This window comes from Pongo abelii, chromosome 9, assembly GCF_028885655.2.
Source record: "Pongo abelii isolate AG06213 chromosome 9, NHGRI_mPonAbe1-v2.0_pri, whole genome shotgun sequence".
NCBI classification, from domain to species: domain Eukaryota; kingdom Metazoa; phylum Chordata; class Mammalia; order Primates; family Hominidae; genus Pongo; species Pongo abelii.
The window spans coordinates 64964420-64982215 of NC_071994.2; the positions used below are offsets into that span (position 1 = coordinate 64964420).

The 17796-nt window shown below is 41.7% G+C and overlaps 1 protein-coding gene across 19 annotated transcripts in view; it reads right to left on the minus strand.

The window, feature by feature from the left end:
• The window catches only part of MICAL2 (microtubule associated monooxygenase, calponin and LIM domain containing 2), a 261462-nt gene that overhangs the window by 47883 nt on the left and 195783 nt on the right, over positions 1 to 17796 (minus strand). For all 19 annotated transcript variants that reach the window (XM_054524644.2, XM_054524638.2, XM_054524637.2 and 16 more), the window contains 2 exons: positions 14134 to 14285; positions 11585 to 12869 (listed from right to left, as the gene is read on the minus strand). In XM_054524644.2, the coding sequence (XP_054380619.1) occupies positions 11585 to 12869; positions 14134 to 14285 (1437 nt within the window). The remainder of the gene's footprint in view (positions 1 to 11584; positions 12870 to 14133; positions 14286 to 17796) is intronic.

The following is a 17796-nucleotide window of genomic DNA, read 5'->3' on the forward strand; positions in this document are numbered from 1 at the left end:
TTGTCTCTACTATAAAAAAAAATAAAATTGTTTTTTAATTAGCTGGGCATGCTGGTGTGTGCCTGCAGTCCCAGCTACTCAGGAGGCTGAGGCAGAAGGATCACTTGAGCCCAGGAGTTGGAGGCTGTAGTGAGCTATGATTAAGCCACTGCACTCCAGCTTGGGCAACAGAGTGAGGCTCTGTTTCAAAGACAAGACAAGAAAAAGAAAGGCTTACTCTAAAGCTGCAATAATCAAGAAAGTGTGCTTTTAGTGTAAAGATGATTGTATAGATCAATGGAACAGATTAGAGAGTACAGAGATAGACCTACACATATATGGTCAATTGATTATATATAAAGGTGTCAAAGTAACTCAATGGGGAAAGAATAGTCTTTCAAACAAGTGGTACTGAAGCAATTAGATACCTCGGGGAAAACAACAACAACAACAAAACCCATGACTTATATTCACTATAAAAAATTAACTAGAATCTTGCATTCATTGCAATGTAAGAAAAATTATCTAGAATCAGATTATAGGTTGAAGCTGAAAATCTGGAAACTATAAAACTTTTGGGAGAAAACATATGAGGAATTCTTAGTGACTTCGAGTTTAGCAAAGATATCTTAACTATAACTCAAATTATAAAAGAAAAAAATCAATAAATTTGACTTCATCGTATTAAAAAGTTCTGCTCTTTGAAAGATACTGTAATGAAAATGAAACAACAATCCACTGACTAGGACAGAATGTTGCAAACATATATCTGATAAAGGATTTATTTATATGCAGAACTCTTAAAACTCAATACTAAGAAACAACACAATTTAAAAATGGGCAAAAGATTTGAAAGCTACTTTACCAAAAAATATACAAATAAAAAATTCGTACATTCAAAGAAGCTCAACATCATTAGTCACTAGGGAAATGCAAATTAAAATTGCAATAAGATACTACTATAGGCATTAGGATGGCTAGAATTTGAGTCTGACAATGTCAAGTGTTAGCATGGATGTACAGTAACTGAAACTCTTGTGCATGGTTGTGTGGCATGTCAATTTGGAAAACAATTTGACAAGTTTAAAAATAAAATTCAACATGCACTTACCAAATGACCAAACCACCCCATAGCTAGGAACTTGGCTAAGGCAAATGAAAACATGTCTCTACACAGAGACCTGTACATTAATGTTCATAGAAGCTTTATTCGCGTTCAAAAACTAAACCCCATCTCGTGTCTATCAACTGGTAAATGGATAAACAAATGTTGGTGCATCCATACAATGAAATCCTACTAGCAATAAAAAGGAATGGATTACTGAAATGTGCAACAACATGCATAAATCTCAAAACCATTATGCTAAGTGAAAGAAGCCAGACACAAAAGACAACATACTGTATGATTCCATTTATATGACATTCTAGGAAAGGTAACACCATTGAGACAGAAAACAAATCAGTGTTTTCCAGGGACTGGGAATATGGAAAAGGGTTGATTCTAAAGAGGCATGAGAATACCATTTAGGATGGTGAAAATATCTCTATTTGATTTTGGAAGCAGTTCCATTACTATATACAATTGTAAAAACACACGGAACTGCACATTTTAAAAGGGTAAATTTTACTGCATGTAAATTATACCTCAATAAAAAATTACAGTTTGGTAGAGTAGATGAATTCAATTGTTTTCCTACCTAAATGACCATATAGTCAATCACAGAACTGACAGATAAATCACTGTGTATTCCCACAATGAAATATAGTTTACTAGGAGAATAATATGACCACAAGAAACAATGAGGATAAATCTCATAAAAACAATGTTGAAAGAAAAGGTTACATTTACCTAATGAATACTGTTAGAAATCAGTGGTTATCTTTGTGGTAGATGGTAGCCATGTGGGATTAGTGACTGAAAGAAACAGAGGACTTTTGGGGTTCTGGTAATGTTAAGTCTTCATCTAGCTCCTATTACATGTATGTGTTCAATTTGTGAAAAGCTCTATACTTACGAGTATTTTTCTTTTGTGTATTATAAGCAAGAAAAATGACTATCTAGAAATAAACCTTCAGAAATGCAAAATACCTTTATCAACAATACTATAAAATGTAAATAATTTTTAAAAATCTGACTAAATACAGGGCTATAGGGTGTTCTTAGATGGGAAGACTCAATATTCTAAAGCTATCAAATGTCTTCCTTACCTCACAGAATACCCAAAAATCTATCCCAGTTTCATCATAGATATGACTGTGAAAGGAAAAATAATAAGGCTTCTGTAACAGTGTTGTCCAATAGAAATATAATACAAGCCATGCATGTAATTAAAAATTTTCCAATAGCTACATTAAAAATGTTTAAAAAATAAAATTAAATTTAATATATTTTATTTACCCCCAATTTCAAAAATCTTATCATTTCAACTTTTTATTTATTTGTTTATTTGTTTGTGACCAGTATTGGTCTCTTGCCCAGGCTGGAGTGCAGTGGTACAATCGTGGCTCACTGAAACTCGACCTCCTGGTCTTAAGTGATCCTCACACCTGCTGAGTAGGTGGGACTATGAGCATGTGTCAACATGTCTGGCTAATTTTTTTAGTTTCTATAGAGACAGGGTCTCCTTATGTTGCCCAGGCTGGTCTTGAACTCCTGGACTCAAGCAATCCTCTTCCTCAGCCTCTCAAAGTACATATATCTAACAAAGGACTTATATCCAGAATCTATACAGATTACAAATCAATGACAAAAGGGCTAATAACACAATAAAAGTATGGGCAAAAGACTTCAACAGAGACTTCTTACAGAAGAATATCTAAATAAGCATGTGAAAAGTTATGCAACATCATTTGGCATGAGCCACTGCACTGAGCCAAGAATTATTAATGAGATGTTTTACATTATTTCATTCATACTAAGTCTTCAGAATCTGATGCATATTTTACACATACAGTATGTCTCTGTTCAGATGATACATTTTTAATGGTTAAAGTGAAATGTAACCCTATCAAATAAAGTTGTGTTTAATAGAAAACCATTTTACACTGCTTCAGTTTTTAAATTTAAATTAATTAAAATTTTAAAAATTAAAAATTCAGTTCCTCATTCACACTAGCTACATCTCAAGTATGAAACAGTGGCTACTGTATTTGGACCGCACAGTTCTAGAAGGTAAGCGAAAACATCTACATGACCTTGGAGTAGGGAAAGATCTCATAAACAGGATGCAAACGTCAACAGCAATAAAGGAAAGTGATATTGTTTGACTCCATGTCCCCACCCAAATCTCACCTTGAACTGTAATCCCCATAATCCCCATGTATCAAGGGTGGGACCTGGTGGAGGTAATTGAATCATGGAGGCAGTTTCCCTCATGCTGTTTTTGTGATAATGAGTGAGTCTCACAGACCTGATGGTTTTATAAGCGTCTGGCATTTCCCCTACTTGCACTCACTCTGTCCTGCTGCCCTGTGAAGAGGTGCTTTCCACCATGATTGTAAATTTCCTGGGGCCTCCTTGGCAATGTGGAACTGTGATTCGATTAAATTGCTTTCCTTTATAAATTGTCCAGTCTCAGGTATTTCTTCATATCAGTGTGAGAACTAATACAGAAAGTATTGATAAATTTGGCTTTATTAAAATAAATACTTCTGGCCGGGTGCAGTGGCATCTTCCTGTAATCCCTGCTAACTTGGGAGGCTGAAGTTGGAAGATTGCTTGAAGCCAAAAGTTTGAGGCTTCTGTACATTATGATTGTGCCACTGCATTCCCAGGCTTTTATTAGACACTGTCTCTTAAAAAAAAAGGTACTTCTGTTTATCCAAAGACATCATTAGAGAGTGAAAAAGGGAGCCAAAGAGTAGGAGAAGACAGCACAATAAAAGTATGGGCAAAAGACTTCAACAGAGACTTCATACAGAAGAATATCTAAATAAGCATGTGAAAAGTTAGGCAAAATCATTATCAGGCAAATGCAAATTAAAACCATAATGAGAGACCACTGTACACCTGTGAAAATAGCAACATCAACAAAACAAAGCAAAGCTGAGACTATCAAGTGTTGACAAGGATGTGGAGCAAGAGGAGCTCTCATTCCCTGCTGAGAGTATATACATTGGTACAACCACTTTGCAAAACTTTTTGATAGTATCTACTAAAACTATCATACATACCTACCCAATGACCTAGCAATTCCACCCCAGGTATATGCTAATGTTCTTTTCTTAACCAATCCCGAGCCAGGCTCCTCTGAATCCTCTTCGTAACTAGGCCTCACCTTGGCCTATGAAAAGAACAGACTTGCGACATAAGTGATTTTGTCCATCCCTTTTCTCTCCACATTAAAAGGCTTAAATAAACACTAACATAGTTTCTGAAAGCTCAAGACCCAATCACTAAGATGGCCATAGCCTCCCTTAAAGTTCCTGCCTAAGAAAACTCAAGGTTGCCAGAATAATGGACTGCTTGTTTTAGCTGACACGTGATGACAGGCACCACTGTCACTTGTTCTCAGAACATTTATTAAAAAGAGCTTACAACATGAATCCTTTCTCTGTCCATTTGAGACATATGTGTATCTCCTACAGCTCAGGAGTGTCTTTCTCAAGGACCTGATAAGCCATTCCTTTGAAATGTAATCATCAGGAAGGATAGGGCCACTGTCTCCCAGTCTCTGTGGAAAGACAGAATTCTGACTTTGTTGACTGCCAGCTAACAGATGCAGCTGGCCTAATCTGCATGGACACTGACCAGCTCTTTGTGATTTTTCACTTCCCTGACTCTACTGAGCCCCGGCATGACCACCTCCCTATGCCCTCCTTCTCCCTGTGAAACACTCAGTCGCTTCTGTAGAAATTGAAGTTGAGCTCAGTTTACACTGGAACCTCTATCTTATTGCAATAGCATGTTACTGATTAAAATCTGCCCTTACTGTTTTAACTAGTGTCCCCTTTATCTTTGGCAATACTCAACAGACACAAGTACATATGTACACCAAAAATACGTACGTATAAGTGTGCTCCTAACAGCATTATTCACAATCAAAACAACTGAAAACAACCTCAATGCCCAAAAACAGAAGGCACAAATAAATTGTGATATAGTCATACAATGGAATAAAATAGAGCAATGGAAAAGAACAAACCACTTCTGCACATAACAACATGGATAAATCCCCTCCAAAGAATGTGATATGGTTTGGCTGTGTACCCACCCAAATCTCAACTTGAATTGTATCTCCCAGAATTCCCATGTGTTGTGGGAAGGACCCAGGGATGGGTAATTGAATCATGGGGGCCGGTCTTTCCTGTGCTATTCTCGTGATAGTGAAAAAGTCTCATGAGATCTGATGGTTTTATTAGGGGTTTACGCTTTCACGTCTTCCTCATTTTCTCTTGCCACTGCCATGTAAGAAGTGCCTTTTGCCTCTCGCCATGATTCTGAGGCCTCCCCAGCCATGTGGAACTGTTAAGTCAAATTAAACCTCATTTTCTTCCCAGTCTTGGTATGTCTTTATCAGCAGTGTGAAAACGGACTAATACAGAATGTTTAATGAAAGAAGCCAGGCACAAAAGAGTACATACTTGCATGGGTTTTTCTATTGTTGTGGAACCAATTCCCACAAGTTTGGAGGTTTACAACAACACCCTTTTATTATCTTACAGTTCTGTAGGTTGGAAGTCCAGGCATGGCTCAATGGGGCCCTTTGCTCAGGGTCTTATAAGGCTGCAATTAAAGCGTCAGCTGGGCTGCAGGTCTCATCTATAGCTCAGGGTTCTCTTCCAAGCACATTCAGTTTGTTGGCAGAATTCAGTTCTTAGCAGCTAGAGGGCATAGGGTCTGTTTTCTTGCTGCTTATCAGCTGGAGGTCAATCTCAGCTCCTAGAGGCCTCTTGTTCATAGGCCCTCCCATACCATGGCAAATTTACTACTTCTTCAAGCCCAGGAGGACCATGTCTCTCTCAAGCTCTGAATCCATCTCTGACTTCAGGAAGTCCTTGTTAAGGGCTCATCTGATTGAGTTAGGCCCACCCAGGACAATCTCTCTTTTGATTAACTCAAAATAAATTGTTTTGGGGCTTAATTATATTTGCACAATCACCTAACTTAATCATGGGATGAAATGAAATCCATCATATTTATGTTCCCATCATATTCCAGAGGACTAGATTCTTTTTTTTTTTGAGATGGAGTTTTGCTCTTGTCGCCCAGGCTGGAGTGCAATGGTGTGATCTCAGCTCACTGCAAACTCTGCCTCCTGGGTTCAATCAATTATCCTGCCTCAACCTCCCGAGTAGCTGGGATTACAACGCCTGCCACCATGCCCAGATAATTTTTGTATTTTCAGTAGAGACGTGGTTTTGCCATGTTGGCCAGGCTGGTCTTGAACTCCTGACCTCAGGTGATCCACCTGCCTCTGCCTCCCAAAGTGCTGTGATTACATTTGTGAGCCACCGTGCCCAGTCCAGAGGACTAGATTCCACACAGCAAGCACACTAGGGAGCAGGAAGCATGGGGCCCTTTTAGAATTCTGCCTACCACAATACTGAATGATTCAATTTTTATAAAGTAAAACCAAATAAAATAAAAACTGCAAGAGTAATCTAAGATGATAAGAGGCAGATGATAAGTACCTTTGTTGGGCAGGGCATATAATGGGGAGAAAGCATGAGGGAGTCTTCTGGGTGCTGATAGCATTCTATAGCTTGATCTCAGGTGCGATTACACAAATGTGCATTTTGCAAAAATTCATCAGCTGTAGGCTTAACATTTGCGGATGTTACTGTATGTATGTAATACTGCAATAAAAATGTTTATGCAAAAAAGTAAAGGTTCTCAGGGCATGTTCTTTAATTATACACAAGAATGATAACTAGCATTAAAATTGTTTCTATAAGATGACCACTGACAAGTACCTGAAATTAGTTTATGCCTCCAAGTCATTCAAATATGCTGATAAGTTTATGTACACCATTAATTTAATTGGAAAGTTGTCTTGTAAAAATACAAACAAATAATTTCAGCCTGGCTTTTATTCAAATGATCATAAATATTAGGTACTTCAATTTGAATGAGCATGATGCTGTTTTCTCTCTCCATTGCATGGAAGTGTGCACCCCCAAGTTAAATGCAGAGGCAACATTGTCAGTGCATATATGTGAGTGTGTGTTTGGCAGACTGAGCAAGGAAACTAAAAAAAAAGACTGATGGGTCTAATCTGATAGGCTAGGTAAAATCTTTACATTCTTAGGATACTGACCTAAGAACACTTGAGAGAAACACAAGACTCTTCTAAGAGATAGGTGCAGGCACTACTTCCAGAGCTAATTCTAACCTAATTCCATTCTGTACATTCCCATTTTGTTCCAAGGCTAGGAAGTCATACTATTTTCTGATGAATATCAATGAATGTAGCTCTCCATGCTAAGCAAGCCAGGAAAATATATTTACCCTAACTTACTGTAATTAGCACATACAGAAATCATATAAAAGTGATATCAATGAACTGTAGGCCAATATTACCTATGAATTTAATGCAAAAATGTTAAATAAAATATTATCAAACATAATCAAAAAGTAATAAGACATCATGTAAAGTAATAAGACAAAGTAATAACACATCATGACCAAGTGGTATTTATCTCAGCAATGCAAGGATGGTTCAATATCCATAAGTCTACTATATAATTCATACTATAAATCAAATTAAGGAGAAAAAAATCAGACATCTCAAAAGATGCTGAAAAGACATTTGACAAAATTCAACATGCATCTGTGATTAAAAATACTCTCACCAAAATAGAACTAGATGGCTATTTCCTCCAAATGATAAAATATATCTCAGTCAACCCAGAAGCCAGTTACCATGCTTAAATGGGAAAAACACCAGCAGCATTCTCATTATGAGTAGGAATATATTAAGGAAATAATTATCACTACTTTTATTTAACACTGTTCTGGAGATTCTAGAAACAAAAGAAACCAGGGAGACAAGATAAATCAGAGGTATACAATTTAAAAGCAAAAAGTAAAGTTATAATTTGCAGGTGTTATGATTGTATATATGAGGGGAACTCAGAGGAATCCATTGAAAAACTTCTATAACAAAGAGGAGTTAATAAAATGGATGGGTACAAAATTACTATACAAAAATCAATAACTTTCATATATACAAACAACAGTAGAATGATAAACTGGAAAAGATCTTGTTGACAATAGCAACAAAAACTAATATATCTATTAATAAAATTAATAATTATGCTAGATCTATATGCTGTAAAGTGTAAAATATTCCTGAGGGTCACAAAAAACACCTGAACAAATGGAAAGATAACTCATATCATAATTTTATAAGTTCTTGCCAAGTTACTTACAAATTTAACTCAATCCCATGAGAGTATTTGCAGGACTTTTTTTTTTGGTAGATAGACAAGCTTATACTAAGTTCGTATACAAAATCAAATGAGCAAGAAGAGCCAGGAAATTTTAGAAAAAGAAAATCAATAATGGAATACTCTTCCTATCAGACAGTAAAATACCTAAAATAAAAAATATATAAATACATAAAATTAGAAATTTAAAACAGTGTGGTATTGATACATAACAGACAACTAAATGGAATATAATAGATGGTGTGGAAATAAGTCCAAGTTCAGGAATTTTATATATGATAAATATGTCATCTCACATAAGAGAGGGAAAGAGAGATTATTCACTGATTTTTTAGGGTAGCCAGGGAAACATCTAAAAAGTAATGCAGAATCCATAGCTCACATTTTATACTAGGATAATTTCTTGATGTAAATACTTAAATGTAAAAATATTGAAAACAATCAAGAAGACTAGAAGAAACTGTGAGAAAATTCTTCTACAAACTTGGAAGAAGCTCTTTCTAACTACTATATAAAACCCAGAAGCCATGCAATAAAAATGTTTCAAACTACTATATAAAGCTAGAAATTTTACATAAGAAAAGCCACTGTAAATAAAGTCAAGCACAAGCAAGAAACTGGTAAAAAGTAGTTGTAATTTGTATCGTTACAAAAAAGGGCTAAATTTCCCTTTTGATAAAGAATCCCTAAATATTATTAAGAAAAACCCAACAAACCAATAGAAAACTGGACAAAGGACAGAATGAACTGGTCACAGAAAAGGAGATGCAAATGGCTTCTCAACATATAAAAAGATGTTCAATCACGTTATTAAACAAAAAATGAAATTCAAACCACTCCGAGATCTATATTTCACTGTCAGATCAGTAACACACCAGTTAGTGCAAATGTAGCAATCGAGTTCTCATACTTTGCTGCTGGGAATGTGAACAAGCACACTGTGATGAAGGACAAGCTGACAACATCTATCAAAATTCCCAATTCACCTATCCTTTGCTCCAGCATTTCCACTTCTAAGAATTTATCCTAAAGATAAATTCACGCATATGCTTAATGGCCTAAGTTATCAGTTAATTATTGTAGCACTGTTTGCAATAGCCAAAGATTTGAAATAACTTAAACTTTGCATCATAGGGGGCTGGCTACATCAATTATGTTACATCTACACACTGGGATACTGTACAGCTATAAAACAAAGAAGAAAGTGCTTTACGTACTAATCTGGAATGAGCTCCAAAATAAAATGAAAAGTTCAAAAAGAGTGCACACAGCATGCTGCCATGCTATCATTTGCATTAAAAAAAGAAAAAATATAATATATAAATTTGCTCTTACGTGCATAAATTCTGTCTGCAGGAATGCCTAAGAAACTGATGACAATATCTATCACCAGGATAGGACCTGGATTGCTCAGGGACAAGGAAGGGAAAGAGGACTTTTTATTTTGTACCTTTTGTACCCTTTGATTTTGAACCATGCAAATGTATTATCAAAAAATGCATAACACATTAAATTTTGTGATGTGTGACATAATATACCCTTATGTCACACATCACAAAATTTAATGTGTTATGCATTTTTAATAGTTTATTAAATAATCTATTTAATTTATTAAACTAAGTTTAATAGCTTATTAATTTGTTATGCATGTTTAAGAGTTATACTGCAGCCTTTCCATGCTTATCCTGAACCTGGCTGAAAATAAAGTCTCTTGTTAATCTATATAGCTGTTTGATTAAGGTACTACTGAAGAGAAATAATATATTACTTGAAAACTAATGTTTCAAAATAAAAGTTAAATAAGAAAATAAAAAGGCTTTTTAGGAAAAAAGAAAAACAAAGTTGATCAACAATAGGGATGGTAGGATCACAGTTTGTTCAAAGCAGTCAAACAAGTATCAACAACAAAAAAGAACTCATGTGAATGTTTAGCTAAACTGTCTCTAAGGGAATAGACTAAAACTTTGGCAAGGAGGAGAGGGGGTGAGATAACACATTTTAGTTTTTATTAGATATTTCCATATTGTTGGATTACTCTATTTGATATATTAATTTTAGAATTTAAAAATTTTAATCAGGTTTAAATTATTTAAAAAGCCTACATTTTCATTGGTGGTAAGCAAATATGCATAAGTGTTTAGGCTAGGAGTTTAAAGGGAAAAACATTATATGCATAAAGATGTTCATTCAACACCATATGTAAAATATAAATATATGCATATATAACATATATACAAATATAAGTTAACAATAAGACAATAGTTCATTAAATAACATACCCACCAGACAGGATATTCAATGAAATCACATTTATGTATACTACATGGTAATTGGCATAATATCTATGATATAATGTTGACTTTCAAATGACACAAAATTTTTGGCTAGGCATGGTGGCTCACACCTGTAATCCCAACACTTTGGGAGGTCAAGGTGAGAGGATTGCTTGAGGTCAGCAGTTTGAGACCAGCCTGGGCAACATATTGAGACTCCATCTTTACAAAAAATAAAAAATTAGCTGGGTGCTTCAGTCCAGGAGTTTGAGGCTACAATGAGCCATGATCAAGCCACTGCCTTCCAGCTTGGGGGACAGAGAAAGACCTGTCTCTCTTAAAAAAAAAAAAAAAAAAAGAGGCTGGGCATGGTGGTTCATGCCTGTAATCCCAACACTTTGGGAGGTTGAAATGGGTGGATCACCTGAGGCCAGGAGTTTAAGACCAGCCTGGCCAACATGGTAAAACCCCATCTCTACTAAAAATACAAAAATTAGCTGGGCGTGGTGACACACATCTGTAATCCAAGCTACTTGGGAGGCTGAGGCACGAGTATCACCTGGACCCGAGAGACAGAGGTTGCAGTGAGCTGGGATCATGCCACTGCACTCCAGCCTGGGTGATAGAGTAAGACTCTGTCTCAAAAAAAAAAGATACAAAATTTTATGTACAACTTAGTAAAAAATATTCCTATGGAAAGAAAGAAAATAAATGAGAAAGTGGTGGTAGGGTTATGGTTGATTGGTCTCTTTTCAACACTTTCTATAATTTCAAAACTAATTTTTTCAGATTTTTTTCAAATTTTTTGCCTTTAAAGTTTTCCTACTTTTGTTAGTATTTGAGAAGCAAAATGAAGTGAAAGATGCCTGCTTGCCGATGCAATGAAGATAACTAACTGCCCGGCATGAAGGGCAGACATTTATCAGGACGGAACCACTTACCTGTACCTCCCGCTGTAGGAGGAGGAGGAGGAGGAGAAGGAGGAGGCGCTGCCTGGCGCAGGGAGGTGCTTTTGAAAGGCTGCAGCAGCTTCTCCAGGGCCTGCGCACTATCTTCAGGCAGCACCTTCCTCTTGGGGCTGCCAAAGAGGTCCCTGATATCCTTTCTTTGTCTGGATTCTTGGAGGAAACTCTCAAAAGATTTGTCTTTGAGTCTGAGGGAGGAAAAAAGTGAGATTCTTTTCTTCGGAGGCTTAGAAGCATCTGGGAAGTTCTCTTGCAAACTCACTTTCTCGAGGAGTGTGGGGACATCTTCAATCTTGCTGCAGGGTGGGGACGTAAGTGCAGGAAAGATCTTGGATGGCCGATTGGGCAAACTATGGGTGCGGAGGGCAGGGTCAGGAGGGCTAAAGGCTGAGGACTGGTTTCTCCCAGGGGAATGCTGGTCCCTCTCTTTATTGGAATTGGTTTTCCGAAGGCTGAATGAGCGAGTGCAGGCCTGTGTGGGCAAAGTTTTGGATTCTTGCTTGGCCCAGGCCTTCTTCCCACCTTCAGAGTTGGAAAGGAGGGGCTCTAGAGACCTTCGGATGGCATTGGCTATGAGCCGCAGCGGGGACTTGGGTGGAGGCACGCTTCGCTCCCCTTGAGCTTGTTCCGCAGGGGTCCCCATCTTCTCCTGAGCCCCTCTCTGGGTTGGCAGGGGCTCTCTTGCTGCCCTAGGGAGCAGCAAGGGGTGGACTGGTTTTAGCACACGGCCTCCTCTACCATTCTCAGCACTTTTCTGGGAAAGTCGCTCCCCAGCTTTGAGGTGCACACTCTCAGGGATGGAGTCATTCCAATCCAACAACATGGTCTTCTGCTCCTGAGTGAGGACTAACTTCTTTAGGCCCAACTTCTCCTTTGCCAGCACTGGCCCTCCCTCTTCTTCCTTCCTGGCACCAGTACTCCCTTTTTCCCGGTCTTCTCCAGCCAAGGGAGACAGCTCTTGGCCTGTCCAGCTCCTGTCCTTCCCCCAGATGGGGAGTCGGTCTCTGTGGTTGCTTCCGATGTCCCCAAGAGGGGCCTCTGCTGGCTGGCACTCATCAGAAGTCATCTCTGCAGGGTCTGAGAGGCCATCTTCACCAGGGCTCACCAGGCAGTACTCTGCCCACTCTGGCTTTGGGTGATGAGGCAGGTACAGGGGAATTTCCCTGGGTGCTCCTTGGGCTATGGCTCGCCTCCGAAAGGTTGGGGTGGGAGGACTTGGATGACCTCTCGAGACCTGCGAGAGGGGCTCAGAAGCTGTCATCTAGATGGGATGGGCAAAAATAGCAGTTATTTAAAAATTTTCATCATTTATTTATATGATGAAAGCAAATCTCAATCTACAACCCCCTCTCTTTTTTTTCCTTCCCATCTCAGATGCCCAAATTCAAAAATAATTTTGCCTAAGATGATTTTAAAGCGACAGTCTTTGTTCTAAGTAGCTGCCTTGGGTCCTGCCAGGATCTGCCTGGAATCCCCGAATCAGTACTGATGAAAGGCTTTTCTGAATCCCAGATTAGCTGGGTTGGAAGCCAGGGGGAAGGCAAAGGTAGGACCCTGCTGTTGATAAGCTCCTGGGCCCATGAGGGTAGGACTGGCTGGGCCTCTGTGGGTGGCCAGGCACATAGGCGAAGATAAGCTCCTCATTTTCTTGCTCAGCCAGTGTCTCTACTAAAAGGCATGATCCACCCATAGGTATGTTCCTCCAACAACCAAGAAACCAAGGCTTCTTCCTTGGAGGCCATCAAAGTAAGAAGTGACAGTCACTCTCTGGACTGAAGCTGTGGTGGCACAAGGATGGCCTTTAAGACCTTCCAATGACCCTTTTTAACCTCCCACATTGCACCATTGAGAAAGTAGCTATTTCTAGCATGCAGGAACTTGGCCCTTGGCAAAGAGGGAACATGAGTGGACTCTAGGGGTGGCTGTGCCCTCCCAAGAGCTCTGGTGCCCGAAGGGCAGGTCATAGCACAGGGGCTTCACCAGAGCACCCATCTTTTCTGTCTTGTGCATTCTACTTTCCAGAGTCTAGAACAGGCCTGGCAGGTAACAGAGGCTTGATAAATACATACAGAAGGAAAGAGTGCAGCCTGCATACCAATGATGACATTTTATATTCAAGGGAGATGTTGCTTCCAAGGTTCTTTGACGCTACCAAAGGGACCCTCACTTCTGTGCCTGCCATCCTACAGCTGCAAATTCCTCAATGCCCTTTGCAAGTTGTCAAGGGAAAGGTGTCCTAGCAGCTCTGTATCTCATGGAGACCTGGCATGGAGTCTAAACCCTGTAAAGTTTGCTGAGGGAATGACCGTGTCCTCAGGGATGGCTGTGAAGGAGCAGCAGGAGCTTTTGTGAAAGGTATACACGAAGGCAGCTGGGGTAGACCCTTGACAGAGTATCTTCTAGTGCTGGCTTTGCACTTAGGTTGACCTATGAGCGCGTGGAATCCAGAGATAAGTGTGGAAGGTGGGAAAAGTACAGGTAGCTCAGCTTCCTGACACCTGGGCAGGACCTTCAGGGACACTCACCTGAGGCGGGGAGGAACCATCTGGAGCATTCCCAGAAACACTGATTGAAGAAGATGGTGGGGAAGACGAACGAGAAGACAATGAAGGAAGAGGAAGAGAAGGAGAAGGGTCCTTAGGAGGTGACATAGTTCTTTTGTTCACTGGTGTCAAACCTACCAAGGAAAGAACACACTCTTCATTACAAAGGTGTTATTATTTTACCAAGAAAAGAGGAGGCTTTAAGTGAAGCTCTACTTCTATAAACAGTCAGAAAGAGGAAGATGTCAGAGCCTGACTCAGAGGTTCCTGGTGCCTAAGGCGTGGGACTCAGAGGAATGGGTAGAGCAGTGGCAGGGTCCCATGGGGCAAAGGAAGTCCCAGGGTGAGAAGTCTAATAACCATTGTGTTTCAGACTCATGAGAGGATGCTCTTGAGAGATGTATCAGGGCATTTCCAGAACATTTCTTAGAAATGCTCATCTGCCTCCAAAGAGCATCCTAAAACCATTGTGGTTGGGAGCTGGACTGTGTTAAATCACCCAGTCAATAAACCACCTGAGCTTTCTTCCCACGAGATGCTAGACCCTTAGCCATGGGCACAGACAGGATAGACATCCACGACTAACGAGATGGGCCCTTTCTTCTCACATGTGTGCCAAGAGGCTCTCAGACAGGAAGAGTCATTTGAGATTTTAAGAGAACACAAGAGAGGGAGGTTACAGTGAGTATCAAATCATTTGAAGGATATAGAGTGGGCCCATGCCAAGCTCCTGTTGGTCAGGGAGCAAACAGGATACAGTGTGGCTACTCAGAGATGGAGGTGAAAGGAGTGGGGCAGGGCCCTGAGGACAGGCCTGGTTCAGCGCTGTGGTGGGCTGAGATCATCTAGTCTGCTTAGAGCAGAATTCTGACAGTCATAGCCTGCTTTAAGATCAACCAAGCTCACATGTGTGCACTCTCTTCCTCTCCCTCTCCCCTCCTTCTCCCGGTCTCCCCTTCCTCCCCTCAAGCATGGTAACCTTAAATCTAAAAATCTCGAACATTTTGTCTCCATATTGGGTCATTTGAAATCACTTGTCCTCAAATTGATTCAGTAAAATGCCATGTACCTTTTCAGATCTGCCCTCTCAGTACCTACCCTCAGCCCAACCAGCTCTCCCATGAACCATGGTGGCACATAGGGATGTCCCCCAGAAACTTCCCAGGACTGCCACGTGAAACGAGTCCACCCTCTTGTTCAACTCCCTGCTTCTGGCTGCCCAGCTGACCCATTCAGATTTTCCTCCAGGGTATCTAGCCTTCAGATTTTCATCCGCTTCTTAGAGCAACACAATCCCCTGGTCTTAGCTTCCCCAAAGCTCTGAGTGATAAGCTCTTCCTCAGGGACCCACGCAGGCCAGGCCAAACCCAAGTCCCATCCCAAGAAGAGTCCCATTGAGTCCCCTCCACCCCCGGGGGGCCACACTGTTCTCGATATTCTGTTCTGCCATCCCCCATACATCAATGCTAGCATGTGTGACCGTGTGTCTCAGCCGTGGGCTCTGAACAGATGGCACCACATGCACACGGTCAGGAAGCTCCCAGAGGGAGGCCTCGCAGAAAGCTTTGGAGGGAAAAGGTAATTCTGAGAACAGATCTGATCTGAGGGCGGCAGGAAGGAGCTGCCGGGGAGGTGGCTGGCCTGCCTCCCGCTACCACACCCCCTTCGCAGCCCACGATTAGAAGGTTCAAGCCTAAAAAGGCAAAAGTTGTGAGTCAGTCCTTGCCTTGCTTCCCGTCCTTGTCCTCAGCTTGCCAAATTCCTGCCAAATTCCTTCTTCCCTTCCTCCTTGCACCCTCATTCTCCCTCTCTGCCATCTTCTGAATGAAACTCCTTCACTTGCCTTAAGTCCCCTCAGCTCAACAGACTGCCTTTTTGTTGCCCCTGAGGATCCCTCAGGGACTTCCTGACAGGAAGCCAGGGCCACCTCACGAACCAAGCCTGACAGAAACGCCTCAGGGCTCAGGAGGTCATGACCCAGAAGCTGCTCCCTTCTTCTCCTTTCTCTAATCCCCACTCCCACCCCAGCTAGGGGGTCTCTTTCTCTCCACACGTGGTCCTCATGCACTGCCTTCAAGATGGAATTCCAGCAGGGCTTGAGGAGATGGGGGAAGCAAAGCCCCAGCTCAGGCTGAGCCCCTTGTCCTTGGGGTGCCATTCAAGCTACTGCTTGGGAGGTGGGCACAGCCTGGGGAGAGAGGTGATGGGAAACCTCCCCTTCCTGATGCCCACTGTGTCTTGGGGTTCTCTCAGAAGATGGTGAAGGGGAGCCTGGAAGTCCACCCCTTCACACGCATACAGCTGCCTGGTTCTGAGCAAGTTACTTAACCCCTGTCTCCTCATCCAAAAAGTGGGCTGTCTGGTGCAGCTTCATGGGGTGGTTGAGCAGATAACATGGGCTAAAAAGAGATTGCCAGTTGGCCAGGCGCAGTGCCTCACACCTGTAATCACAGCACTTTTGGAGGCTGAGGTGGATAGATCACTTGAGCTCAGGAGTTCAAGACAAGTCTGGCCAACATGGCGAAACCCTGTCTTTACCAAAAACACAAAAATTAGCCAGGCATGGTGGTGCACGCCTGTGGTCCCAGCTACTCGGGAGGCTGAGGTGGGAGGATCACTTGAACCTGGAGGCGGAGATTGCAGCGAGCTGAGATCACGCCACTGCACTCCAGTCTGGGTGACAGAGTGAGACCCCATCTCAAGAAAAAAAAAAAGAAAGAGGTGTCCAGTGGCACAGGACACAAAGTAAAAGCTAGCTGTCGGCAAAATATGAACTCCATTAGTTTCCCACTCTCTCACGCACTCAAGCCGCGTCCAGTAAAGACATTGCTGAAGGCCTGGCCCATTCCAGAGGGAGCTGCACACTCTACCCAGCCAGGATTTCTCCAACTCTTGGGCCTAGAGCTCCTCATTGGCCAACTTACATCCCCCCCTGCTGGTCGTTTCCTTGAAACCTTGGTATGGCCCACCCGGGGCTGCCCTGCCTTCTGCAGGGGTCTCAGTCACACGTGCAGCTGGCCCTTAGGGTTGCTTTGTGCCAAGGAGGCTGATGCGCACACCAGGGCCTGAGTTTCAGCATCCAGGCTGCCTCTGGGTCAGGCGCTTGTGCTACCTCCTCTCTAGGCCCTCTGGCAGCAGCAACCTTTCTCGTAGATCCTAGAGGTCATCTGGCAGCATGATCAGCTGGGGAGGGTGCCCAGGGCAGCCACATAGCCCCTCCGGCCCTCCCACCTGGGGCTTGGGGCCAGAACCAGCTGTGATGGGGCAGTAATGCCTCTGGACAGGAGGGATGGTACCACGCATTCTGCTTCCAATGGCAAGGCCAGCCCTGCCCCCTGAGGTTTTCTTTTGGGCAAAGTAAAGACAATAAAAAAAGATGGCTCTCGTGGCTTTTAGCTCTGGGGATTTTTTGGGAGACTGGGACTCCACTGTGCAGTTTCTCAGAACTTGGAGGTTTTGCAGGGCTCAAATCCCTCTCAAAGTCTTGGAGCTCCCTCTAGGGGCAGCAGCCTGAGCAGGCCTGAATCCAAGCGCTCCCTTTGCACTCAGTCCAGCCAGCTTGCTCCTTGGTTCCTTACTTCATTCATTGATTCAGCAAACAAGGATTGGGTTCCTCCTCTGGGCCAGACCATGCTAGACACTAGG